This window comes from Phacochoerus africanus, chromosome 13 (assembly GCF_016906955.1).
Source record: "Phacochoerus africanus isolate WHEZ1 chromosome 13, ROS_Pafr_v1, whole genome shotgun sequence".
In the NCBI taxonomy this organism is placed as follows: domain Eukaryota; kingdom Metazoa; phylum Chordata; class Mammalia; order Artiodactyla; family Suidae; genus Phacochoerus; species Phacochoerus africanus.
In genome coordinates, this window is record NC_062556.1 from 20,888,318 (window position 1) to 20,916,041 (window position 27,724).

Below are 27,724 nucleotides of genomic sequence, written 5' to 3' on the forward strand. Positions count from 1 at the left end.
ATCCTTTGTGGCTAGGCCACCACGGAACACCCATGATTTAATGTCATGTCAGTCAGCCTTCAGCAGACTTGAATTCCTGAGGCAGAACACCAGGCATCCAACGTTCTTCAGGCTGCCCTCAAGGTCAGCGGGTGATTGACAGCCTTTCCCTGGCTTCCCACTTAGGTCTTCATGTGAAGAAGTTGCCACTATGCGCAGCTCTTAACTACTCCATGCCGGGCTGGACCAAGGAGGGGGTGTTTCAAAGACACACCTGGCAAATAAAGCCCCAAATACCTGTGACTGTGCTTCCACGGCCTGGAAGTGACAAAGGACAAAGCCAAGGGACCAGAGGCAGTGCGATGCGGGTTGTACGGAGAAGGGCCTCTCCTTAAGCAAGCCAGGAGGGGCTTATCTGCGTGCTGTTACCAGGGCAGGGAACTGGGAGATTCTTTCCCCAAGAGACGTGAGGGGCGCTGCCAGAGCGCGCTGCAGCTCCCTAGGGGGCAGGGACGCCGTGCACTCAGCCTTACTGTCAGGGCTTAGGTTTCTATTTGTGAAAACTTTCTGTATTGGTTGGCAGCGTCTCCCCAGCCTCCACCGCGATCTGCGCGCTCTCGGCGGCACAGCTGTGATGGGATTCCAACCCCCTCGCTGCAAGAGGACGAGGTGACGATTAGGTTGGACGAATGCTGACAGTGGCGCCCTCCCAGTGGCCGGGGAGCAGCCGGCCGAGGTCAGAAAGACGCGGCTCTCGCTCCGGGTAAGTTGCAGGTCCACGCTGGGCCCATTGGTTTCAGCGCGGACTTGAATCCCAATTGCAAAAATAGATCATCATTTCAGGCAGTTACAGTGGTGCTAAAAACCGCTGCTTGGGGCTTTGGGGTTGGGCATTCACGTCTGCCAGGTCTGCGATTATCTCATTTCGACCCCGAAAAGCTCTTTTCCACCTGGGCCCCCAGAGAGGGTAGGGCGTGATTTCCGGAGAGAACCGGGGGAGAGCGGAGCACAGCTGCTCTGGCTGTCGTCAGCCCGCGTCGCCCCGGGCCCGAGGTCGGGGGAGCGCTGGGGGCCCGAGTTCCTTCCAGGAGCTCGCCGCCTCGGCGTCTCCCAGCGAGCCCCAGGCCCAGGAGTGGCGCTTCCCTTTCCTTAGCAGTTTCTCGGATTGCAGCCAGAGCCCCGGATTTTTTTTTTTTTTTTTTTTTTTTGGTGCGGGGAGAAATGGTGGCGGCGTCAGGGCGCCTCTTCCCCCTCCTCGCTCGCTCTCTCGGCCCCTGGGGGGCGTAGTGACCTAACAGCACTGCTCCGACCCGAGCCCGCGAGGAGCCCACGCGCGGCGCCCACCTGGCTTTCCACCACTTGGGTGAGCCGAGCGGGGCTGGGGGTTCAAGTGGGAAGAGGCCGCTGGAGAGGAGGGTGGTGAGAGGGGGTCGAGAGAGGCGTGCGCAGAGCGGAGACTGGGTACCCCAAGGTAAGTCTGGGCAGTGCCAAGTCCCTGGGAGAAGGTGGGAGGGGGGCTCTTCGCAGCGGGTCGCAGATTTTTGTGGAGTTGACTTGCAAGGGAGTAGGCGGGCGACTCTGTGCTTGGTTAGCATTCGGAGGGACGCAGGAGCCGGATCACAAGGCACTTTAGCGCAGGGAGACTCTAGGTGAGCGCAAAGCCTGCGCCCCGCGCGGCCCCTCCTGGACGCGGGGTTGCAGCTGCAGACTCGGTGGCTTTTCTCGGTTCCACAAAAGCGCGCACACAGATGGCGAAGGCCGGGGAGGACCGCCTCCTCAACAAGCCCAAACCTGGTGGCAAACCTGGTGGCAAACAACCTTTTTGCTGCTTAACCGCGCTGGGTAGGAACATGAAAGCGCCGCGCGTGCTTCGCTCCTAGAGCCAGGTGTGAAATCCACCTGCTGAGATTGCGGCTGGGAAAGAGGAGGTGGCATTTCACCCTCACCCCGCCCGCCCTTGACCACGCGGGGATGTTGGCTACCGACTTCCTGCCAAGTTGATGCTGTCAGCTTGGAGAATGTGGAGAAGCTTCAGAAGAGGGGTTACTTAGTCTTAATGGAATGAAGACTCGGAGGAAAGGGGATATTTCAAGGGCTGCCCTGTGTTATTCCAGTGGAATTTGGAAGGATTTTTGAATTGAAGATGTGCAGGCATAAGTGCAGGGACTGCGGGTCGGCGCGCTTGGGTTTCTTAGACCCTGTCCTGAGGTCGAATAGCAGTGAGGTCTCTGCAAGTCAGCAGACCTCGTTGAACTTCAGTTTGCTTGTGTGAGAAGGGGGAGGCTAGTTCCTGCCCTCACCTCACTGGGTGGTTTGGAAGATAACTGGAGCGAGGTGTAGTGTTTTGAAAAGCAGAAAGTGTGGTTTCTACAAATTAAGCTATCACCGCATTTCTGCCCACACTTCCATCCTGGCCGCCCACGGAAGCTTGTTTGTAGCTGAGTTAAGGCAGGAACTTTACGCCAGTGCTGGCGTTTGCCTGATTACCTGTCCAGAGGGCAAGATGTGTGTTTCTCAATCTCTTGTTGCAGCTCCTCTTCACCAGCACAGCCACCGTGAAACTGCCCATCCACAGTGTGGCGTCAGAGGGCAAGAACGTTGTCTAGTTCATCGACTTCCTTAGAGAGTGTACTCAGTGGGGGAGCTGCTCTTAGAGTTGATGAAAGTTGAGAGGCATTGGTGTGGCAGCTGGGGGTTTAGATTTGATGGATGTGTTCTTCTGGGACCATTAAGCTCTGAAAACATTGTCGGCTCCCTGAAGGTGGAGTTCTTGTTTGCTGACAAAGGGAACATTCTGTCAGAGCCAAGGATGAACATGCAAGAAAAAGCATTTTAATTTGAAAGTCTTCAGAGGAAGATAAATTAAGAGCTCGGGAAGTCACAGCGAGTCATAGTACACAAGACAGAGAGCATACAGGAACAGCAGGGACACATTTGAATGGTTTCTCTTATTACTAAATTTAGCTTCATGTTTCCAATACTGAAAGGAGAGAGTCCGGTGGTTCCTTGCATAACTGAAAATTTAAGTAGTTCTTTTTAGATAAGCATGTCCAGCCTTCCAGAGATTATAAATGTGAGCAATACTAGAGCCTGTATGTCATAGTGGATCTTTCCATGATAGCAAATACGGCCTCTGATTGGCTTTTCCATTTTAACTAAAAAAGAAAGTTGGAAGAGGACTGATTTAAATGCTTGGGAACTAAAACTAGACTGTCTTATACTGAACTGTAAATCTTTACAAAATAACACTGATGGTGATAATTTATAGACTACTGTGTGCCAGACTCAGATATGCATGTTATAACCCATTTAGTTCTCACAAGAATCTGTAAACTTGAAGCACAGAGAGGTTAAGTGCCTTGTCCAAGGTCACACAGCTAGTAAGTGCATAATTTCTCTCGCATTGGCATAACTATTGTATTTGATTGGTAGGCTTGTTTTTTTTTTTTTTCTCCTTCCACACTGGGTTTTATCCCACACAAAGAGGCAGCCTGGGCAGGGGTGAAACCGAGGGCTCTGGAGCAAGGACCCAAGACCTTGAACTTGCTGCCGCGTTAGTTGCTCTGTGGTCTTCACTCCCTTTTTCTGAGCCTCAGTTTTCACATCTACACGATAGTGATAATAATCCCATGTTGAATGAATCCTTTTTTCTCTCTGGAACATGGAGCGTGCGTGAACTGTGAAAAATACTCATGCAAAGGGAGGTTTCTGAGTTGAGTGTTTTGTCATCTGTAACCTCAGGCTGGCAGATGGCAAATGAGGAAAAGCTGGAGGAAAGGACTTGCTTAATGTGATTTGCCCAACAATGATGTTTGTATGTTGTTTTAAAATATTCTTTAGTTCTGTTCTTGGATCCTTAGCATTACATTAATAAAAGAGAGAAATGCAAATTAGACCTCAGCTTTTCTGGCAAGTAACATTGTAATAGCACCCATGGGCAGTTCCCGTCGTGGCTCAGCAGTTAACCCGACTAGGATCCATGAGGATGCGGGTTAAATCCCTGGCCTCACTCAGTGGGTTAAGGATCCGGTATTGCCGTGAGCTGCGGTGTAGGTCGCAGATGTGACTTGGATCTGGCGTGGCTGAGGCTGTGGTGTAGGCCATCAGCTGTAGCTCTGATTCGACCTAGCCTGGGAACCTCCATGTGCCGTGGGTATGGCCCTAAAAAAAATATTCAAATAGCACCCATGGCCTGCCAGCTGTGGTTCTCTGATTGATTTCAGGTGATAAAAATTGGAGGGCAGAGGCTTTTTTTTTTTTTTTTTCCAGTCCTTACATTCTTCTACATTCTTTTATTTTAAGGAGCTTTCGCGGGTCAGAGAACAACCAAGTCCTGAAAATAGATGTCAGTTACTTCCCTATTCTCTCTCTCTTTGTTTGGAAGTCGTTCTTAGACGATAGCTTTGGGATGGCCACTTTAAACCTAGGAGGTGAGGAAACTTGAACTTCTGTACATGCTTATTTTAAGGTGGTGGTTGTTTTCTTTTGTTTTTTAGGGTCACACCTGTGGCATATGGACGTCCCCAGGCTAGGATAGGGGTGGAATCAGAGCTGCAGCTGATGGCCTATGCCACAGCCACAGCAACACCAGATCCGAGCCGCATCTGCGACCTACACCACAGCTCACAGCAATGCCGGATCCTTAACCCACTGCGCGAGGCCAGGGATGGAACCCGCATCCTCAGGGACATTAGTCAGATTTGTCTCTTCTCGCCACAACGGGAACTCCTATTTTAAGGGTATTTTAAAGAATATGGTTCAATTGTCAAATCATCGGAACTATCCTATGACCTATATAAAATCTTTTGGGGGGCAAGGGTCTCACCTTTGATTTAGACTCTGGTCTCTGTGGAGATTTGAGCTGAGGGAGGTGAGTGTGTCAGTGTTCCTGATATTGCCAGGCTCACAGCGGCCACTCCACGCTCGGTGAATTTTCTGTTCTGTAGAGATATTTGCACCTTTGAGATTTAAAGGCCTTCCCTTCACCCCTGTGCTCTTGTGGGGAAGAACATGGACTTGGAGCAAGACTGCCTGGGTGGGAAACTGGCTCCTTTGACTAACTGAGCCTCAGTTTCTCACCTGTAAAATAAAGTTGGGCATTCCCATTGTGGCGCAGCGCGTATCCACGAGGATGCAGGTTCGATCCCTGGCCTCACTTAGTGTGTTAGGGGTCTGCCATTGCCGTGAGCTGTGGGGTAGGTCACAGACACGGCTCGGATCCAGAGTTGCTGTGGCTGTGGCATAGGCTGGCAGCTGCAGCTCCAATTTGACCCCTACCCTGGGAACTTCCATATGCCACAGGTGCGACCCTAAAAAGCAATAAATAAATCAATAAATCAAGATGCTGCTGTTCTGTCTACCCCATAGGTTTTTTAGGAGAATGGAGTGTGTGCGCATGTGTGCTTAGAAAGCTTAGAACAACAGCACGGAGAACTATGTCTAGTCACTTGTGATGGAACATATTGGAGGATAATGTGAGAAAAAGAATGTATATACGTGTATGTGTGTATGTATGACTGGGTCACTTTGTTGTATAGCAGAAATTGACAGAACATTGTAAATCAACTGTAATAGAATAAATAAAAATCTTAAAGGAAAAAAAAAGAAAGCTTAGAACCTTGTCAGGCAGTAGAAAATGCCATCTAAGTGTTGGTAATGAGCTGATGATGGGGTTGAGAGATCAGAAGACGGGCGCTATGGGGAAAAATAGAGCATTCGGTGGGGGTGGCGTAGAGCCGTAGCGATGCAGGTTTTAGTAGCGTGATGGAGAAGGTCCCCCATTTGAATAAAGGGGGGGTGGGTAGCGGAGTAGAGAAGAGTGTAGGTGTGCAAATGGTGTGGAGGTGTTGGGGTACAGAGATAGTGAAGGAGGACAGAGAGGTGGCTCAGGGACACACACACAGATAGAGCGACTGTTGAAGGTTTTTTTCCACTTGGGAATTTTCTCATGGAAAATTTTAAACGCTAAGTAGAGAGCACAGTCCATGTGCCCCTCTCCTACCTTCAGCAGGGATCAACACGGCCAACTGTGTTCCATCCCTGGCCCCCACTGGCACAGTTGCAGGATTCTCGTACAGAGAGACGGGACACCAAAGCTTTTTGCCAGGAAGCAGCGTTCATTCGTGCCGCCACTGGCTCAGGGGATTCATATCCAAAGGCTGAGCCCCAAATGCAGCGGGGAGCTGTCTTATATACCCTCTGTTATTTTTTTCTTTTACACTTTGGTCCCTTTGTCCCCCTTATAACATAACATACATTCTGGAAGTTCTGGTTGGATGGTCTGTGCTACAAAGTTGCACATGGATAGGGAATCTGTCATACTGCCACCAAGTTGCACATGCGCACACAGATGCTGGTTGTGCACCATTGCCTTCCCTTTGTTCTGCGAGGGCCCGTACCATAGCACCTCCCACTGTATCATCATCATCATCATCATCATTATTATTATTGTCTTTTTGTCTCTTTATGGCCGCATCCACAGCATATGGAAGTTCCCAGGCTAGGGGTCGAATCAGAGCTCTAGCTGCCATCCCACGCCACAGCCCACAGCAATGCCAGACCATGTCTGTGACCTACACCACAGCTCACAGCAATGCCGGATCCTTAACCCACTGAACAAGGCCAAGGATCGAACCTGCGTCCTCATGGATACGAGTCAGGTTCTTAACCACTGAGCCACAGAGGGAACTCCAAGAGAGCAAATCTTAAGCGTCCTCATCACAAGAGAAAAAGTTTTTTTTCCTGTTTCTTTAATTTTATCCCTGTGTAAGCTGATGGATGGTCACTAAGCTTACTGTGGTAATCAGTTCATGATGTATAAGAATCAACTCATTGTGCTGTACCTCTGAACTTATACAGTGCTGAATGTCAATTATAGCTCAGTTTTTATTTTATTTATTTATTTATTTATTTTTGGTCTTTTTGCCTTTTCTAGGGCTAGCTCAATTTTTTAAAAAATCATGTACAAGTTTTTACGGTGAACATAATACTTTCGTTTCTCTTGGGTATAGCCAGGAGTGGAATTGCTGGGTCATATGGTAACTGTATGTTGAACCATTTGAGGAACTGTTAGATTGTTTTCTGTTGTGACTCCCCATTTTATTTTGCCCAAATATGGGAATCTAGCAAGCTTTGAAGCGCAGGTCCCTGCCTTTACTCTGGTAAATTTTGGTATCATTTTTCTGAAGATGACAGAGGAGAAGGACTGGAGCGACAAAATTGCATCCACCTGCTGAACAACCTTCAGCAAAATAGACCGCAAACTATCAAAAAAAGATATCCTACTCCAGAAGACAAAGAGGAGGCCACCTTGAGACAGTAGGAGGGGCAACCCCCTACCCGCCCGGTGGGCGGCCCACAGCCTGGAAAGTAACTATCGCAGAGGCTCACCTACAGGAGTGAGAGTCCTGAGCCCCACACCTGGGGATCTGGCATTGGGAGGAGGAGCCCCTGGAGCGTTTGGTGTTGAGGGCCAGCAGGGCTTGTGCACAGGAGCTCCGCAGGAGTGGAGAAAACAGACCACCCTCTCGAAGGGCGCCCACGGGCTTTCATGCGCGCTGGGTCCCAGGGCAAAGCGGAGACTCCAGAGGCATCTAGGTCAGACCTGCCTGCGGTTCTTAGAGGATCTCCTGGGAAACAGGGGGTGACTGTGGCTCGCTGTGGGGCAAGGACATTGGTATCATTATTTTTCTGAGTCTGATGGCGATACCCAATTATATTCATGTAGAGATCTCTTTGAAGTTATTGATTTATGTGTATAAGGTTTTGAGTCAAACAGTACTTGGGCAGTGGTCCCCAAAGTGGTCCCTCTATATACCTTTAAGATACAAAACGATTCACTGGAAAGCAAGTACAAAATGCTATTTTTTTTTTTTTTAATATGACCGCACCTGTGGCACATGGGAGTTCCTGGGTTAGAGCTCGAATTGGAGCCACATCTGCAGTCTATGCCACAGCCAAAGCCATGCCAGATTGCTAACTCGCTGAGCTAGGCCAGGGATCAAAGCTGCATCCTCACTCGTGGAGACTATGTCGGATTCTTTTTCACGGCATATGGAAGTTCCCAGGCTAGGGGTGGAATCAGAGCTGTAACTGCTGGCCTGCAACGACACTGGATCCTTAACCCACTGAGTGAGGCCAGGGGTCGAACCTGCATCCTCATGGATACGAGTCAGATTCATTTCTGTTGAGCCACGATGGGAACTCCTATGTCAGGCTCTTAACCAGCTAAGCCACAAGGGGAATTCCCACAGAATTCTGTTTTCAATGATGTTTTATGATTATACAATGTATTAGAGTATCTGTACACATGTAAAGTTTATAAGTAAATAGTCCTATGTTGAAGATGTAAATGCAGAGGTGTTTTTTGTTTTGGTTTTGGTTTTTTACAACTAATAAGTCATAATCATAAAATTCTGGGGACAATTGTTCTAAAGGCCTATATGATTCTTAATCCCATGCTTTGTGCCAAATCTGATAGGAAATTCTTAAAATGACCTTGCTAATGAAATTGAAAGTATCCTGCTCAATTCAGCCCAAAGGGAACATATAAATACTAGTGGAAAGAGCTTTGGATCAGGTGTTGGACTTTTTATTCTGCTTCTGCTGATTACTCATGGTGAGACTTTGGGCAAGTCCCTTAACGGCCCCCTCATTTCAGTTCCCAAACTGGCCTCATGACCCTTGAAATATATGTTATCATTGTGCAGAATGAGAGTGGTAAGTGTGACATAATTGGTGCCCACAGGAAGTTGGTCATTTATGCATCTTGGGCAACCCTGCTGTTCTCTTAGGCAATTTCTGGGGTTCCTTGATCTTAGCTCTGCTTGGGTCTTCCCCTTCCCACCCCACCCTGCTTTATGTCCTTTCTCTGGGTTCTTCTGACAGCTGACCTTCAAAAGATAAGTTCATGGCCAAATGTGTGGCTGGCTGGAGAGGATTCGTGTGATGTCACCAGCCACCATCCCAATATGGAACCGTTCCCTTTCTGGTGCTGTAGCGTGAGAACATGGCATTCAGCCTGTGCTGTAGTGAAGTGCAGCTGTCTCCTCTGATCTGGTCACTGTCATGGAAGCCGTGGAGCCACATCATTGGGTATCTTAATGGTTTCTGTGTGATCCGTGAGAGTGCGAGTTCGTAGACATATTTGGGAAGCGTGAGCCTTTGTTTAAAGTCAAAGCACGAACAGAAGTAGATACAGAAAAATGGGAACAGGGCCTGGGTAGCTGTATATTTGGGGTTTTTTTGTTTTTTTTTTTTTTAGGGCCGCGCCTACGGCATATGAATGTTCCCAGGTTGGGGGTTGAATTGGAGCTGTAGCTGCCGCCTACACCGCAGCCACAGCAACACGGGATCCGAGCCATGTCTGCGACCTACACCACAGTTCACGGCAATGCCAGATCCTTAACCCACTGAGTGAGGCCAGGGATTGAACCTGCAACCTCATGGTTACTAGTCAGATCTGTTTCCACCGCACCACCATGGGAACCCCTGGGGAGATGTATTAATCAAAGAGCTGGAATGCTCTGGTAAAGATCGTTTTGCCTTCTGCATGCTTTGGCCTCATACTGAGCATGCTCAGTAAGATACCATAACATTGAAAGAAATGAATTTGACCTTTCTTCCTCTCTCAACTCTTGTTGGTAACTTCTCTTCTCTAATATCCTTTATTCTGTGGAAATGGTTGGCAGGCGTTTTAGGTCGTGATCTCCAGATTGTTCTACAGCATGATATCTGTTCTTGGCTTCCCTCGGGCAACAGAAATAACCAGCCTAAGTCTGCATAGGTACTGTTGGTGAATTTGTTCCTTCTTTCATTCATAAGCTCAAAGAATATATTTATTGAGCACCTATTCTGTGCCTCTGTTCTAGGTTCTGGAGATAGAGCCGTGATGAAAATACAATTTTTGAAAAATGGCCCAGGAGTTCCCACGGTGGCACGGTGGGTTAAGAATCCAAACGCGGTGGCTCTGGTCACCGCAGAAGCCCAGGTTCGATCCTCTGCAGCGTAGGTCGCAGCTCTAGCTCACCCTGACCCGGGAGCTTACTTATGCCACAGGTTCAGCCATTCAAAAATAATAATAAATAAATAAGACAAATTTCCCTCAAAGATTTTATATTCTAGTGGGCGTTAGTCCCTGAGGTTAAATAAAATGAGGACGAGCGCTGAGGAGTTGGGAGAAAAAATGGAACAGCTGCAAAGGAGGAGAAGGACCCCTGGGGAGGGGCAGTTGCTATTATTTATTGGGTGACCGGGGAGACCTCACTGAGAAGGTAACGTTTAGGATGAGTCTTTGCTCTGATGCTCCCAGTTCTATATTGAAGTACTAGTTAGTGCCGAGGCAGAAGAAAACCTGAAATCCTAACATGCTGTGCCCATTCATAGAGCATCTCTAAGGTTGCCAGCGGGATGAGCAGCTAAAGCTGTTTATCAGCCATCAAAGTGCTGCTGGCATCCGGTCCGCAAGGCTTTTTCGCAAGGTCACTGCAGAGGTCCTGGTGGCTCATGCCCAACCGAGTCGCCCGCCCCTCTTGCAGAGGTTGCAGTGGCCCTAGTGCTGCAGTCATTCTCAGCAGGTCCCCTGAGAACGAGAGCGGGGACCTTCCAGAGTGACTTGGCGGGGGAGTCCTGGAGGCTCTCCTTTGTCTCCGGCCTTTGCTGCTGCCCATGTGTTAACTCGTAATTTGGCCTCTGCTCACCCGCCCTAGGAAAATCTCAATGGAAAATGCCAGTACGCTTTGCAGCTGGGTTTCTCTTCCTTTAAAATGGGTTTGGAAATTGATGTTTGTCTTTGCACCGAAGCATCTCTGATTCCAAGGAGCTCATTTATGACAGTGGCAGGGACTTTGAGAAGATGCCAGGCTTTGCTTAGATTCCTGTTCCCGACGGCCCTCCCGTGCCTGAATGCATGTGGTTCAGTCACTGTCTCGCCTCCACCAGAATGTGAGCTGCTGGAGGGCAGGAAGCTTATTTTCGTCACTACTGTTACCCCAGGGCTGTCAAAACAAAAACAATGCCAGTTATGTTAGTAGACACTCAGTAAATACGGGTTTAGTTGAATAACTAGCAGCGACAAGCAATGTGGCAACAAGCAACACCAACCAGCACCTGTACCTTGGTGTCTCATGAATTATGTGTTGTCCCGAAGATCAAGAAACAGAGATAGTTTCCCATCGCGAGGGTCTGGCCTTTCTTTCCAAGCATTGCTTTCTCCTTTGGGTCCCTCTGCCTCTCAGAGAAACTCATGCTCCTTAATGAGCATCCAACCTGGCTTATTGTCCTTTCTGCCACCACCCTGCTGTGACCTTAGATATGGCTTTGAATTTCTGTGGGCCTGTTCCAGCTCAAAAATGTTCTCATTTTGATATCCTGGCAAAGCCAGCACCTCCTGGCTGTTTGCGTGAAGCTACTTTCTAGAAGGAAGTGAAACAAGCATCCGCTTCTTTTTATAAAGGAAGTCTGTTTTTGCTCAGTGCAAATAAGTCAGTTCCGTGTCTGTGAGGCTCATAAACAGTGCCATTCTCTTTGCATTGTTATTATTATCTTTTTTATTTTATGTTTGCATTTTAAGGCCGCTCCCGCGGCATATGGAGGTCCCTAGGTTAGGGGTTGAATCAGAGCTACAGCTGCTGGCCTACACCACAGCCACAACACAAGATCCAAGCCATGTCTGCAGCCTACACCACAGCTCACAGCAACACCAGATCCTTAACCCCCTGAGCGAGTCCAAGGATCGAACCCACAACCTCATGGTTCCTAGTCAGATTCGTTTCCCCTGCACCACAACAGGAACGCCTCTCTTTGCATTATTATCTTGAATCTGTTTAAGAATAAACAGGAATCACTGTCGCTTACCATTTGTTTGAGGTTGTGTATTTTTCATGTGATTTCACATCTGTAATCATTTCCCCCTCACAAAAACAGATATGATGTGTAGAAAATTGAGAGTAATATGTGACTTGCATATCTTCCTTCTTTTGGAAATAGTGAGGTTTTCATGGGCAGTGGACTCAGACCTAAACTTGGAACTATTGAAAGAAAAAAATCTGATAAAAGAAGATCAACCCAAAGTAATATGAACGAAGATGTTCCCTGCAGTATGTCTTATACTGGTGGAAAAACTGAAAATAAATTTTCATCCATAAGAGTCTGGCTGAGAAATTATGGTATATTTATACCATAGAAAATGGTAAGAGATTTAAGAAAAAGGACATACACCCTCAAGACATATTGTAGGGAGAAAAAGCAGGTACTTAAGAATATGTCCAGTATAATCTTGTTTGTGTATAAAAAAGAAAACAAGACACACCTCCTGAACTGACATATGTCTGTTCATTCATTGAAAAAGGTCTGTTCATTCATTGAAAAGCTTCCGTGCCTGCCCGCTTGTACCTCTCACAAGCGTCCTATCTTAATACATCTACTTCTTGCCAAAAAAGAAAAGTCTGGAAGGAATAAAATGGTTGACAGTGTTATTTCTGGGAAAGACGGATTGCTGGGACTTGGTGCAATGAGAGTGCTTTGCTTTTTACTCTAGGCTTCTGTGTTTGGGGAATTTTATAAAAGCATAGTCATCATGGAATGGGTTTTTTGGTAATTATAACACTAAAATTACTGGGCAGGGAAAGATGTGTGACAAAGAGAAATTGGGGCACAAGGTCAGGAGAAGAAGGTTGAAACACTTCAGGTAGTGAGTGCCGGCAGTGGTCACCAAATCCTGTGATAGTTTGTGACTGGTGACTTGGAGCTTGTGCTGTGTTTTCAGGAAGGTATACATACTGGGGTTAGAGCAGTGAGGAAAATAAAATTAAAACTATATATATATACACACACATGCATATACACATCTGCATCACTCTAGAAGCTATGACCTGGAATGCAAGATTCTCAAATGAAGAAAACCCAAGGAGTTTTAGTTCAATAATCACATTACCTTAGGGCTATCTTTAAACACTGGGTGAAAAAAAAAGTCTCATGTCTTGCCTTCCAGCCCTGGATGAACCTGTCGCTGGTACTAGATGCAGCTGCGGTTCTGTCTAGCACAGCAGTCTCTCCCTTAGCCCGGAACTTTGTCTCCACTTTGTCTGCTTTGTTCTTTCGGTCCGTCATGTTTACTGAGCCCCCACCCGCCACTCTGAGATGAGGCTCCTGCACTCCTGGAGTTGCTAGTTGTGAGGGTAGGGGGAGAGGGTGGACGGGGCTGACAGTTAAGGAGCTAAAAAAAAAAAAAAAAAGAAAGAAATACATCAGGAAGTGAGAATGACGGTGATGAAAATTAAGCAAGGTGATATGATGAGGACTAAGGGAACTGGTTTGAGAGAGGCTGTTAGGAAAGACGTCTTAGAGGAAGTCATTCATAACCCATTCATTCATAAGACGGGAAGGAGCCAGATGTGTGATCATTTGGGAGAAGAACGTTGCAGGCAGACGGACTAGAACGGGGCCAAGCGCTTGTGGGACTGACTCCAGGGCCTGCCGCGTGGTTGAGACCTCTGGAGGGTGAACAGGTGAGAAGGGCCTGGATTCTGCCTGAATCCAGGACAGGATCCCGCCTGAAGGACCAGATAAGGACTTTGGATAGACCAGGAAAGGATGTTGGATTTGGTTCCAGATTTGATGAGATGCTTTCAAGAGGGGCAGGGTTTGTTTAGGGGAATGGCATCTGATTGAGGTTTATAAAAGATGTCTCTGGGGAGTTCCCATTGTAGCTCAGCAAGTTAAGAACCCAGCTAGTATCCATGAGGACACAGGTTCCATCCTGGCCTCGCTCAGTGGGTTAAGGATCTGGCATTGCCGTGAGCTGTGGTGTAGGTCACAGCCAAGGCTCGGATCCTGAGTTGCTGTGGCTGTGGTGTAGGCTGGCAGCTGCAGCTCTAATTTGACCTCTAGCCTGGGAGCTTTCATATGCCGCAAGTGCAGCCCTAAAAAGCAATAAAATAAAATGACTAGAGATGCACATGGGAGCCACCTACATACGTGATGGTATTTAAAGCCCTGGCACTTTCGGGGGCCCACAGTCTCCGGCTGAAGGCAGTGTTGCTGTGGGCTCCACCCTCCCTCCAGGCTCAGCACCGAAGCCGATGCCTCTACCCCCAGGCCTTCCCCTTGCTGACCTTGCTTCTGCTGTTGAAGGTTGCTTTGAACTTCACAATGTAAAGGATGGTGGGAGAAAGACACATGTGCTGGCCTGGGATTGCAGGGGTGAGAGTGCTTCTCATTTGTGTTGCTCTCAACATGTTAATCATTACCTAATTGATTAAAGTGAAAAGCGGAGCCGAAACGAGTGAGGGCTGTTTTACAGAGTCTAGGTCCGCAGTGTGTTCCTGAGCCGTCACAAGCTATTCAATGTGTGATTAGCCATTACAAGCTAATCATAAATGGAAATTGCTATTCTAAGGATTAGAAGCTCCAGTAAAGTTCTACAAGACAAAGGTTTTCCAGCTATTGGTTGTTCTCAGTTTCACACGCCACTTGTCTACTTTGTTGAAATACAAACACAAACTAAATAAAAATAAGAAGCTATGGCAATGTGTCTCTGCTTCCAGATGGTATTCCCATTTGGGGTTTGATACTTGATTTTACTGACATACTGCACGGATGTTTTACATTTTTACCTGTTTTATCAGCAATGTCCTTATACGACTTTATCTTTATATAAAAAGAATTATTTTTATGCTTTGAAACCTGTTTCTTATCCCAGTGTCATATCCCTTGTGTTTGCTGATAGGTTTTTTTTTTTTCCTTTTCTTTCTTTCGCTTTTTTTTTTTTTTAAGGGCCGCATCCCTGGCATATGGAGGTTCCCAGGCTAGGGATGTAATTGGAGCTACAGCCGCCAACCTACACCACAGCTCATGGCAATGCCAGATCCTTAACCCACTGAGGGAGGCCAGGGATCGAACCCTCAACCTCATGGATGTTGGTCAGATTCGTTAACCGCTGCGCCATGACGGGAACTCCTGTTTGCTGCTAGTTTTCTGACCAATTTATTTATTCATTTCTTTATATTTAAATCCAAGTGGAAGTTGCTGTGTTGTGTAGGGTGAAGTCCAAACTTTATTTCTTGGTTCTTTGCTTCCTCAAAAGAATTTGTAGTTCAAAATATGATCGAGTCCTTTTTCTCCAATGATAGGCTCCGCAGCCCTCCAGCTGGCCACGTGGGGAGTTCAAGGCCCTAACCCAGCCGTACAAAGGAATTTACACCAGGCCGGAGCCTGGGAGATGGTGTCACAGTCTGCAGCCCGGCAGGACTCTCCTGTGGCTCTCTGGGAAGCGGTCGGCGATGACCCTGGTGACATCGATGGTTTGCCCAGCCTCCTGGACACTGACCGTCCCCCTTGCCAATCAGATGTCAGGTTCACAAGGCACAGAGCTGCCTGGATTAACCCCCAGTGTGTGCAGCAAGAGCTGCAGGACCTGACCCCCCAGGGGCCAGCAGGGGGGGACAGTGAGAGGCACGATGCGGGGGATGCTGCCTCTCCCTTGAGCCCTTCGGCGCTGTGTCTTGGGGGCTCCGTGGCGGAGACCTCATTGTCCAAGGATATTGCAGACTCCACGGGCAGCCCCCCTGCCCCAGGCTCAGCTGAAAAGAGCAGTGCCTTCTCTCCCACCTCCACGGAAGAGCCGGCCGTGCTCCCAGGACACTGTTCCCTGACGTCTCTGTTCACAAACTCCAAGATTGCGGCCACCTCCCCAGGTCGGGAGGCGGATAGTGCTTTTCTCAACCCCTCGCAGCCCACAGCTTCCGCTGATGCAGGTAACTTCCTGTCTGTTCTCATGCTCGCCTTGCCTTGGTCTGAAGCCAAGTGCTCCTTGTACAGGAAAAGCTCCCTCGTTACCACTTTGCCCACAAGCCAGGGCACCAGCTCAGTTCATATTGTCTTCAGCCCAGCCGCCTGGCTGGCCCCAGTGGCTGGAATCAAGGATTTCCCTTCTCCTTGGACTGCAGGGGAATGTCACCTTAGCTCAACTTGGTTGATAGGCAGTGTCACCTCCCGTCTTGGAATGGTGTGTGCCCTCAGGAGCTTCCAGCTCATTAAAACTCTGCCAGCTAGAGCACCAGGAATGCTCTGGCTTCAGTGTGGTGTTGGAAGGTGGTCCAGACAGAGCAGGCTCTGTGTGACGCCAGCGGTGACATGGGAGAGGAACTCACGCATTAGACTTACTTGGACAGAGGGTGGCTAGAAAAATAGTAAGGTTTAAAAATAGCAACCAGGAGTTCCCGTCGTGGCGCAGTGGTTAACGAATCCGACTAGGAACCATGAGGTTGCGGGTTCAGTCCCTGCCCTTGCTCAGTGGGTTAACGATCCGGCGTTGCCGTGAGCTGTGGTGTAGGTTGCAGACGCGGCTCTGATCCCGAGTTGCTGTGGCTCTGGCGTAGGCTGGTGGCTACAGCTCCGATTCGACCCCTAGCCTGGGAACCTCCATATGCCGCGGGAGCGGCCCAAGAAATAGCAACAACAACAACAACAACAAAAGACAAAAGACAAAAAAAAAAATAGCAACCACAGCTCCTCTAAACTGGACAAAACCTTTTTCTCTTAAAACTAGGGCTCCCACTTCCTTGAGGTCAAGCACATATTCCTAAAATACTAAACTTCCTAAAATGAGATAATCCACACCAGAGACAATGAATTAACAAGTCTCATTGTTATAAGTGTGGCATGCTTCATTTATTGTGAGATATTATGTTGGGAGATCTTGTTGTGGCACAGCAGAAACGAATCCTACTAGTATCCATGAGGATTCGGGTTTGATCGCTGGCCTTGCTCAGTGGGTTGGGGATCTGGCGTTGCCATGAGCTGTGCTGTAGGACACAGATGCGGCTTTGATCGCTTGGATCCCGTGTTGCTGTGGCTGTGGCCTAGGCTGGCAGCTGTAGCTCTGATTTGACCTCTAGCCTGGGAACTTCCGTGTCCCGCAGCTGCAGCCCGAAAACGAAAAAAAAATTCACTATGTTATATTTACACTTTGCATTAATTTGTATTTCTGTTGGAACCCTAGTTCAAAAAGTCAAAGATATTTTTTCTTTCAAAACATTTTAAAGAAATTTAAAAATTTTAAAAGCTGCCCGCCTGTGCACATGCACGTGTGTGATTTATTTCTCGCTAATAGGAACCCTCCTCCCCCTTTCCTAAAATAGAAGATTTGTTTGTTTTACTGGAATCTTCTGCAAAGTCAAAGATGGTGACACTCTTTAACATACTACTTATAGCTCAAGAAGAGAGCAGAGTGGGGGCAGTCTTTCAGGGGCTTATTTTGAGATGAGAACCAAGTTTGAGCAAAATGGCAGGGTCCGATTGCAGGTCTTTTTTCTTTTTGTTCAACAACCCGCCCGATAGTTCTCAGGAAAAGAGTGACTTGCAGATTTCGTGGTTACCAAGTGAGAGCTTAGTCTCCTACCAAATTGTCTCTGGGAAGGGTAAGGAAGACACGCCAGTGGAAGCCTTCTTTCCTATGGATTGGCACCATGACATGTTAGAAGGTGATGGAACATGATCTTTAGGGCCTAGTGTACTCCTGCCCCGAATCACTTTTTGTGTCCCTCTACAGGAAGTGGTTCTGCAGTTTAAAATGATCCTGTAGAAGTTCCCATTGTGGCTCAGTGGAAACGAACCTGCCTAGTATCCGTGAGGACTCAGGTCTGATCCCTGGCCCTGCTCAGTGGGTGAAGGATCTGGCATTGCCATGAGCTGCAGCACAGATCACAGACACGACTTGGATCTGGCGTTGCTGTGGCCGTGGTGCAGGCCGGCAGCTGCAGCTCGGATTCGACCCCTAACCTGGGAACCTCCATATGCTGCAGGTGCATATGGGAAAAAAAAAATGCCAAAAAAGAAAAAATGATCCTGTAGCTTTGTCTTCCTCCCAGAACACAGATGCCCCAGCTCCTTTGTCCAAAACGGTGACACACCCCCTCACCCGTCTCTCTAAGTACTTTTATCCACCACTCTGTCCTTTGAGAGTTATTCTTGAACTTGATAGAGAGATTCATTCCGTGGAATTAAGATGAAGAAGTCCTGAGTGATCTGGCCCTTTCTTTCTTTGGTGGGGGCAGGCAAGGGGAGAACTGGCATTTGCCACAAGCCCTGGAATTTTCCTGGATCTGCTGCCTCTCCTATGGCAGCAGCCGAGTTTTCCTGTCTTAGGTTACTTGGGAGGGAAAGACACCACTGGAGCCCGTCAGCGTTTCCTGAGGTTGTGAGAAACAATTCCACAGCCCTTTTGTTTGCACAGGATCTGCAAAGCGCCTTCACATTCCTTCTGTCCTTTAGTTTCCTAATAAGATAATCATCAGGGAACCGGAATCCACTGTCTAAGTCTTCCCTGTGCTTTTTCCTCTATCCTCAGGGTCCCCAAACTATGACCTGCTGCCAAATCCGGCCAGACTCCCGATTTTACGCATCAAGTTGTGTTTGTTTTCAGTAGAACTGCTTTTTGGAGACAGTGGCAAGACTGAATTGCAGTTGCAGTGGACCCTGTGTGGCCCCCAGACCCTCCCACATTCACTACCCAGTCCTTTTCAGAACACATTCCCCCCCCCCCCCCCCCCCCCCGCCACCTGCCCCCAGGTGGCTTCTGAAGCTAGGAGGTCCCGAGTTTGCCATGGAACAATGGAATTCTGGAAGTTGAGCCAAGGGGTTGGAAGGATCCTGCTTGCCTCTCTGTTGCCCTGAGGGTTTAAAACCATCCAGACCTCTGTGGCATTTTCTTCTAATGCATCAGGTTGAGACAACAGTGCTTACAGCTCAGCTTGGCTCTTGTGGCAAAGTGCTGCCTCAGGGCTGCAATGAGAGATCACATGACAGACCTCGTTTTTTTGTTTTGTTCCCCCCCCCCCCCCCCCCCGTGGCTTTGACTGCCAGGAATGGAGTGGCTTAATAGGGTGCAGAATGGATGAGTCATCCGATTATAACCTCTGCAGTTTCTTCTCATTTTTGACTGGAGGAGGATCATTTTAGAGAAGCGGTGCTGAATTGTTTCAGCTAGATTTTTGTTCCGGTAAACAGGAAGTTTGGGGTCAGTTACAGTGAGTTGAGGGAATGATCTCTTTCTCATGACCCTGCATCCAGGCTGTTTTTTTCCCCCCCCGCCCTCCGTCTCCTTTCGTAGTTTCCGTGATGCTCTTCTCTTTCTGCCTCATGGGTCTCCTTCGTGAGGAGGAGCGGTTCTCACCTGCCTTCTCTGAGGATTCCTCCCAAGTTGCTCTGGTAGCTTCTTGGAGAAAGAATGACTCTCTGCCATCTGCCAGGCCTACCAGCATCAGAAAGGTCTTTCTTTGTATGTCATCCTAATTATTCTAGAATTGTGCTACTTTTTAATTTAATTTCATTTTTTGTCTTTTTACGGCAGCATCTGCAGCATATGGAAGTTCCCAGGCTGGGGGTTGAAAGGGAGCTGCAGCTGCTGGCCTGCACCCCAGCCACGGCCACTCGGGATCTGAGCCTCATCTGTGACGTACACCACAGCTCATGGCAATGCCTTAAGCTCCTTTACCCACTGAGCCAAGGATGGAACCTTCATCCTCATGGATACTAGTCAGGTTTGTTACTGCTGAGCCATGATGGGAACTCCTGTGCTATTTTTCAAAGCATTTTAACATTTAAAAGCCATTCCCTAGGGCTGATTTCTTAGATAACCTTTGAACTTCTTTTTTCTTCATTTTTAATAACTTTCTTTATGGGCAGGTGCTGTTCAAGTCAGCGGAAGAACCGTTCTTTTGAATTCCTTCTCCCCGGAGGCATTCGTGCTCCCTGTCGATGTAGAAAAGGTGAATATATCTTCTTTTTTCTTTTTAAAACCACTAAGAGTGGTAATCCCTTCGAGAGTGCTGTCCTGATTGCAGTCTGGAAACTTGGTTGGATGAGGCATGGCAAAGAAGTTTCATTTCAGCATTTGATTAGTAGTGTCTGTACCCAGCAGTTACATTTTCCACAATTGATTGGTGATGTCTACATTGGGGAACCACCAGTCTTGGGTTTTATATCACAAGAAATTCACCTTTGGGAGTTCCCCATGTGGCTCAGTGGGTTAAGAACCCAACTAATAGCCTTTAGGATGCCGGTTCGATCCCTGGCCTCACTCAGTGGGTTAAGGATCTGGTATTGCCACAAGTTTCAAGCTCCCATTCAACCCCTAGCCTGGGAACTTCCATATGCTGCAGGTGTGGCCCTAAAAAGAGAGAGAAAGAGAGAAATTCAACTTGGGTTATCTTTTGGTGTCAGTCGGTTAAGTCTTATACCTCTGGAAGATATGGGCTACACTTCATGTAATGTCCTATGATGACTCCGTTAAATGCACGTTTATATTTCTATGCATTTACTCCACTTACATACAGCTTCTTGATTTTTCAATTTAATACACCCTCAGTGGAAAAAAGAAAAAGGTGATCATGCTTGTGAGTATTTTAACTGATCCTTTTTTTCTGCAGGAAAATGCCCACTTTTATGTTGCAGATATGATTATATCAGTCATTGAGAAAATGAAATGTAATATTCTGAGTCAGCAGCATACAGAGACCTGGAGTGTCCGAGAGGCCAGCAGGTCACTTGGGAACGATCAGGTGGACTCTGAAGTGACCTTTTTTAGCAACATAAAGCAGGAATCTGGGTCTTCTACTTCATCCGACAGTGGATATGAAGGCGAGTGGGGCTTTATGCTGTCTTCTCCACATCCATCTCCTCGGGAAAACCCTTTGTCTAAAGCTGCTGCTGCTGCTGCTTCTTCTTTTTTTTTTTTTTTGTCTTTTTAGGGCCGCATCCACGGTTTACGGAATTCTCAGGCTAGGGGTCAAATTGGAGCTCTAGCCGCCAGACTACACTACAGCCACAACAACATGGGATCTGAGCCACATCTGCAACCTACACCACAGCTCATGGCAACGTAGAATCCTTAACCCACTGATCGAGGCCAGGGATCGAACCCACTACCTCATGGTTCCTAGTCAGATTCGTTTTCACTGTGCCACAATGGGAACTCCAGGTGGATGAGAATTGGTCTTAGTTATATTTGCATTTGGTAGAATAAGCTTGCCTGGAAATAGCTATTTTATAAATATTTGATGAGGGGTTCCTACTGTGGCACAACAGGTTAAGGATCCGGCATCGTCTCTGTGGCAGCTCAGGTTCGATCCCGAGCAGAGCAGCGTGGGTTAAGGATCCAGCATGGCCGCAGCTGTGGTGTAGGTCACAGCCATGGCTTGGATTCGATCCCTTGCTTCGGGAATTTCCATATGCCGCAGGCCTGGCCAAAAAAGACAAAAAAAGAAAATTTTTTTTTTGTCGAATGATTGAATAGAAGCTCATGTTTTAGCTGAAATGTGGGGGGGGGGGGAATTTTGAAAAATATGATTATGTTCAATGAAATTGTAAACTAAATATTTTACATTATTTTTGTTCTATTTATATTAAAATATTTAAAATATTTCTACCACACAGATGAAATATTTATCTTTTAGCAAGTATCTGTCTTGTGATAGTTATGGTCCATGAGGTAGGGCAACTTATAGAGTTGCAGGTTGATCCAGAGAGCATTGAAAAGCAAACAAAAAACCCCCCTAAGCCAGATAGGATCAGCATGCACCTCCCACAGGGTGAGCACTGCTTCCTGGAACTTTATCAGTGAAACAGATTTTTGTGCCTGTATGAGGTTGCCAGGTAAATTGTATGTCACTGCTAATTGTGATCAAAAGTATCACGGAGGGGTTGAAATCGCCCTCATTTAAGCCACGAGGAAACCAAAGTTGAGAATTGATTGTCCCCGAGCTGGAATGGTCCAGGGTGGTTTTAAACCTCAGCAAGTCCACTCTGAAGCCCATTCGTATAACCTCCGTGTCAGCTGCGGGCTAGAATACTGTCCCGAGCAACAGTTCACTGCGCTGTGTATCTCCTGTTTATTCAAGTAAATACATTTTCAAAGTAATTATAGACACAGATTGATGTAATTACATTCATAATGTGATTATTTTATATGAACAGTCGTTCATACCCAGTTTTCCATGTTGCTTCAGTTCTCACATTCTTCAGTGACGGTATTTCTTGAGGTAACAGCGTGGTTTGCAAAATCACGGCTTTCAATATTTTCACCTTTTAAATGGACTTCAGAGAGCGCCCTTGTGATCACTTCCTCTTTTGCATTTTTTTTCTCTGTTTGATGATATTCTTAGGATAATTCCCCAGACTGGTATTAGGGATTGAAAAGCATGAACATACTTGTGTGAGTTTCCTAGGACTCCGTTCACAAATTACCACAAACTGGGTGGCTTAAGACAACAGAAGTCGGCATTCCCGTCGTGGTGCAGCGGAAACGAATCCGACTAGGAACCATGAGGTTGCGGGTTCGATCCCTAGCCCTGCTCAGTGGGTTAAGGATCCGGCATTGCCATGAGCTGTGGTGTGGGTCGCAGACACGGCTCGGATCTGGCATTGCTGTGGCTGTGGTGTAGGCCGGCGGCTGCAGCTCCGATTCGACCCCTAGCCTGGGAACCTCTGTGTGCCGAGGGTGCGGCCCTAAAAAGAAAAAAAAAAAAAGACAACAGAGGTTGATCCTCTCACCGTCGTGTCGTGGTGGCCAGTCCCCAGCCAGGAAGGGTTGGTTCCTTCTGGAGGCTCAGAAGGAGAACCAGGTCCATGCCCCCTCCTGACTTCTGGCGGTTGCCGGCCATCCTTGATGCTCTTTGGCTCGTAGACACATCCTCCGATCTCTGTCTCCATCTGCACATAGTGTTCTTTCTCTCTGTGTGTGTCTGTGTCCAAACCTTCCTCTTTTTATGACAGTGTCACATTGGATTTAGGGCTCCCCCTGGTCCCGTGTGACCTCAGCTTAACTTGATTCTTTGGTGGGGAATGGGACCTGACTTGCTAGGCGCCACCAAAACTCTCACCAGACTTACAATCTAGACGGCCGATCCCTCCCCCAGGAATGGCCTTGGAGACCAGTTAATAACTGGCCTTGGAGACCAGTTAAACCCTCACTCGTCATGGGATGTTTCTTTGCAACATCTCCCTACCCCCTACCCAAAACCGTCACCCACACTCCTAAGGAGATTGCTGCCCCTCCCCCCTTGAATACTGACTTAGCCCAAAGAACAACCCCGTGCTCAAAATAGCAACAACCCCCTTTCCTATATAGCTAATGCTCCCTAAGCGCCAGGGAGCCTGGGTTCTCTCTCAGAGCTCCTGGCCAATCTGTTGGTCAATAGAATTGCCTTGAAATCTCGGGGCTCCAGCCTCTTGCCTCTTCATTGATTTTCTGCTCTAACATTGATTATCTCTGCAAAGACCCCGTTTCCAAGTCACAGGGATAGGTTCTGGGTGGATATGATTTTAGGGGGAACATTTTAACCTAATGCAATATTTGTGTCAACGTTGCTTCACTGTGTGGAAAAAAAAAAAAAGATTGTTTTCCCTCCTCTTTAATTCTTTGTATTTTAGAAGTTTTCACACTTACATAGAGGTAGACAGACTATGACTGTGACTCAGCCGTCTGGTTCATTTAATCATTCGAATGTAAGAACAGCACAAAAATAGCCCCCTGCACGTTTTAATTCTTGCAGCTGAATGTCTGAATTCTTCGAAAGGGACTCTTAGCGCTTGCATCCCCCAGTTTCAAATTGTTTAGTTGGCTGTTGCAGGTCGGGCGGTTATTCTTTTACTCCTTGTTGGTGAAAGCCCCGTCCTTTCTTTTCTCTAGGTTGTGCTGTGTTACAGGTCAGCCCAGTGGTTGAAGCAGCTACTTACTGTGATGTGATGAAAGAGTCCTGCAAATGTGACTTGGATGATTTTGTTATCGTAGGTAAGATTTGGAAATTCATGGACTGTGACCAAGTACCTCCCCACCACACACACACACACACACACACCACACACACACAGAGCCACATCGCAGCGGCATTCAGAGAGACTCCTCCCAAGGTCAGATTATGTCCCCAATATAAAACAAATAAGATGGCTTGATAGTAACCTCTCGTAGACTTGAATGCAAAAGCGGGTTAGCTGTTTGGTCCCTCAGTTACACTTTGATGAAACTTCCGATGGGCATATTTGGACATCCCGTCTCTAGGCATTAGCTGTCATCTCATAATAGAAACAAAGAACAGGAAGCATGGAGATGCTGAATAACTGGTCCTTTCTGCGACGCAGGGCGCTATTTTTGCATTCTTATAAAATCGACTGTATTAAGTGAAACAGACTAAAGGACCTCACTACTTTTTCTTTGGTTTCCCCACAGAACTTGGAGAGTTTAGCAATACCACGGAGACCTGTGGGTGTTCCTGCAGCTCCTCTAAGAGGTATCTGTCTTCCATGGTCACCATGCACCGTCCCCAGGGCCAGCACCTCTGACCTCACGGGCCACTTGGAGCTTATTCCACCGGTTCCAGTAACAGGGATCACTGCTTAGAAATCACCATTAAAGTTCCTACAGTGGTTTTTAACTGTTTAAAAGAAATGTTGTATGCATTCTCACTTAATCTTCATGGTTAGGCTGGGTGAGATTTTTTTTCATCCCATGTTACAGATGTAGAAACTGAGGTTCAGACGGGGTGTGCCTCAGGACACCATGCTGTTAAATAGCAGGGGTAGGACTTGAACTCAGGTCTCCTGACTCTAAAGTGCTCTTTTCACCACCCCTTTCCGCCTCAGTCCCCTCCATAGATACAAGCTGCTCTGTTGAGCATGGCGGAATTGCGTTAAGATAACCCTCGGCGGGTGGTTGATGCTCGGTCTCTCTCTCTCTCTCTTTTTTTTTTGGTCTTTTTGCCTTTTCTAGGGCCACACCCGCGACATATGGAAGTTCCCAGGCTAGGGGTTGAATCGGAGCTGTAGCCACCAGCCTACGCCAGAGCCACAGCAACGCCAGATCCGAGCCGCATCTGCAACCTACACCACAGCTCACGGCAACGCCGGATCCTTAACCCACTGAGCAAGGCCAGGGATCGAACCCGCAACCTCATGGTTCCTGTCGGATTTGTTAACCACTGCGCCACGACGGGAACGCCGATGCTCGGTCTCTTATGTGACGCCCCCTCTGGTGCCTGGAGAGGGGAGGACGGTTGACAACCTGAAGCAGAAGACCCTCAACACACACCTCAGGAGCAGAGTTGCCCATTTTCTCCATCTCTATCTCTCAGTGTCACTTATGAGCCAGACTTCAGTTCTGCTGAGCTAATAGCCAAAGAGTTATACCGAGGATTCCGAAGGTGCTGGATGCTGTTGGGAGATCGTTATCAGCTGGCTAGCTCCCTGAATGCAGCTGGCTCCATAGTAAGTAGCAACATAAGTTGACCTTGAATTGAAAGTTCCTGAATTCTCATTTTGCCTGCTGTTCCCATCAAACCTTTATGTGTTTGTTTGAAGGTTGCTGGGTGTTGGGGGAGATGTGAACTGATAAGCCTGATATTTATTTATTTATTTATTTATTTATTTATTTTTGGTCTTTTTGCCATTTCTTGGGCCGCTCCCGAGGCATATGGAGGTTCCCAGGCCAGGGGTCGAATCGGAGCTGTAGCCACCGGCCTACGCCAGAGCCACAGCAACGCGGGATCAGAGCCGCGTCTGCAACCTACACCACAGCTCACGGCAACGCCGGATCCTTAACCCACTGAGCAAGGCCAGGGACTGAACCCGCAACCTCATGGTTCCTAGTCGGAGTCGTTAACCACTGCACCACGACGGGAACTCCAGCCTGATGTTTATTGAGTGCTCAGCAATTTATGTTTTAATCCTCATCAGTCTCCTATTAGGGAAGTGCTATTGTGATTTTAATTTGAGAGTGTTAGTTCTAGACCCTCAGCCAGGCTGGTCAGTGGTAGAGTGGTGAGTCCCAGGCTACTTCCTTTGAAAGTCCAGGCTGGGAGTTTCCACTGTGGCTCAGCGGCTTAAAAACCTGACATAGTGTCCATGAGGATATGGGTTCGATCCCTGGCCTCGCTCAGTGGTTAAGCATCTGACGTTGCCACAAGCTGTGGCTCTGATTTGAACCCTAGCCTGGGAACTTCCATATGCGGCAGGTATAGCCCTAAAAAAAAGGGAAAGAAAAGAAAAAGCATGTCCAGGCTGGTTCCCTGGTAGAACGCACTGCCCTGTGCCAGGGGCTAAAATGGAAGTAGGAGAAAAGCACTCTGCAAGTGTGGGGAGGCAGTGTTCCACTTCATCGGGGGAACTTGGAAGGGCTGATTGGAGATCTCGGAACTAAGTCAGGCCAGGCAGGACTGCAGGCAGGAACGTGTGAAAGGGCCCTCTTGGCAAAGGGCAGCTGGAGAACAGCGGCGGGGAGACGCGTGGTATGTTTCATGAGCAGAGCGATTCGGCGTGGTTGGATAACATGTGTTTGTGTTTAGTTAGCTCTGTGTGTTTGGGGGAGGGTTCATCTTTTTTTTTTTTTTTGTCTTTTTGCCTTTTCTAGGGCTGCTCCCGCGACACATGGAGGTTCCCAGGCTAGGGATCAAATTGGAGCTGTAGCTGCCGGCATACACCACAGCTCACGGCAACGAGGGGTGGTTAACCCACTGAGCAAGGGCAGGGATCAAACCCCCGACCTCATGGTTCCTAGTTGGATTCGTTAACCACTGCGCCACAACAGGAACTCCAAGGGGAGGGTTAATCTTAATCTTCCTGGTAAATAAGGCTTACAAGCGGCCAAACTGGGGCATAGATGCTAATTTGAGAAGTTGGGATGTTAAATGCTAAGGAGGAAGTCAAAAGGTTCAGAGGGGGAGCCTCTGCAGTCTGCGGAGGGTAGTTTCTGGGGAAGTCTGACCACAGGGGATTCTGATCAGCTCCATCTGTCAGCCTCTTGACTAAGCCGGGTAAAGCTTCTGCTGTGCAGGAAAGCATTCCAGGTCATACTGACCTACTTACAGTAATTTAAAGTCTGAAAGCAAAATAACTACTAAAAATACTAAGCAAAGTGATCTCAGCGGGGTGAGGTTTTAAGCAATTCTCCTGCAGACGGGTTTAGATACAGGGGTGGCTCTTGCCAGGTCCTTGAGTCCAGTTGGAAGCTGTTTTCATTTTTCAAGGTAAATTTTAATGTTGGAAACACATTTGAATGTTCTTTTTGTTTCCGTTCCTGAAAGATGCTTGTTTCAGTGGCTCCTGAATCCTCTTCTGCGTTATTTATGCAGGTTGTAAATGAAGAGCGAGTCCGGGAAGACTTTGAATCCAGTTTGGAGGTGGTACAGGAAATTAAACTGAAGTCAAGGATCAGAGGGACTGGAGACTGGGCGCCCCCCAGGTTTCAAATCATATTTAATGTTCATCCACCACTCAAGTAAGTCTGAGTTGCTGCCTGGACCCCCAACCCAGTTAAAACAAGTTGTGATGGGAGTTCCTGTTGTGGCTCAGTGGGTTAAGAACCCAACTAGTGGAGTTCCTATAATGGCTCAATGGTTAACGAGCCTGACTAGTATCCATGAGGACTCGAGGTTGATCCCTGGCCTCGCTCAGTGGGTTAAGGATCTGGTGTACTCGAGAGCTGTGGTGTGGGTCTCATGTGAGGCTTGGATTCTGCATTGCTGCGGTGTAGGCCGGCAGCTGTAGCTCCTATTCGACCCCTAGCCCGGGATCCTCCATATGCCATGGGTGCGGCCCTAGAGAGACAAAAGATACACACACACACAGAACCCAACTAGCATCCTTGAGGATTCGGGTTTGATCCCTGGCCTCGCTCAGTGGATTAAGGATCTGGCATTGCCACAAGCTTCAGGTGCAGTTCTGCAGATGCATCTGGGATCCCACACTGCTTCCGCAC

General features: G+C 47.9%; 1 protein-coding gene across 8 annotated transcripts in view; it reads left to right on the plus strand.

The window, feature by feature from the left end:
- Nucleotides 1–504: 504 nt before the first annotated feature.
- Nucleotides 505–27,724, plus strand: part of RUBCNL (rubicon like autophagy enhancer) — a 41,581-nt gene continuing 14,361 nt past the window's right edge. Inside the window, exons 1-8 of one of the 8 annotated variants that reach the window (XM_047755963.1) lie at nucleotides 505–742; nucleotides 15,108–15,731; nucleotides 19,663–19,745; nucleotides 20,406–20,616; nucleotides 23,666–23,767; nucleotides 24,203–24,263; nucleotides 25,104–25,236; nucleotides 27,099–27,244. In XM_047755963.1, coding sequence (XP_047611919.1) covers nucleotides 15,197–15,731; nucleotides 19,663–19,745; nucleotides 20,406–20,616; nucleotides 23,666–23,767; nucleotides 24,203–24,263; nucleotides 25,104–25,236; nucleotides 27,099–27,244 — 1,271 coding nt within the window. In that variant the 5' untranslated portion in view covers nucleotides 505–742; nucleotides 15,108–15,196. Of the gene's footprint in view, nucleotides 743–1,185; nucleotides 1,451–10,284; nucleotides 11,229–13,262; nucleotides 13,485–15,107; nucleotides 15,732–18,999; nucleotides 19,256–19,662; nucleotides 19,746–20,405; nucleotides 20,617–23,665; nucleotides 23,768–24,202; nucleotides 24,264–25,103; nucleotides 25,237–27,098; nucleotides 27,245–27,724 lie in introns of those variants that run through there. The other 7 variants (XM_047755959.1, XM_047755960.1, XM_047755962.1 and 4 more) reach the window with 7 other exon arrangements.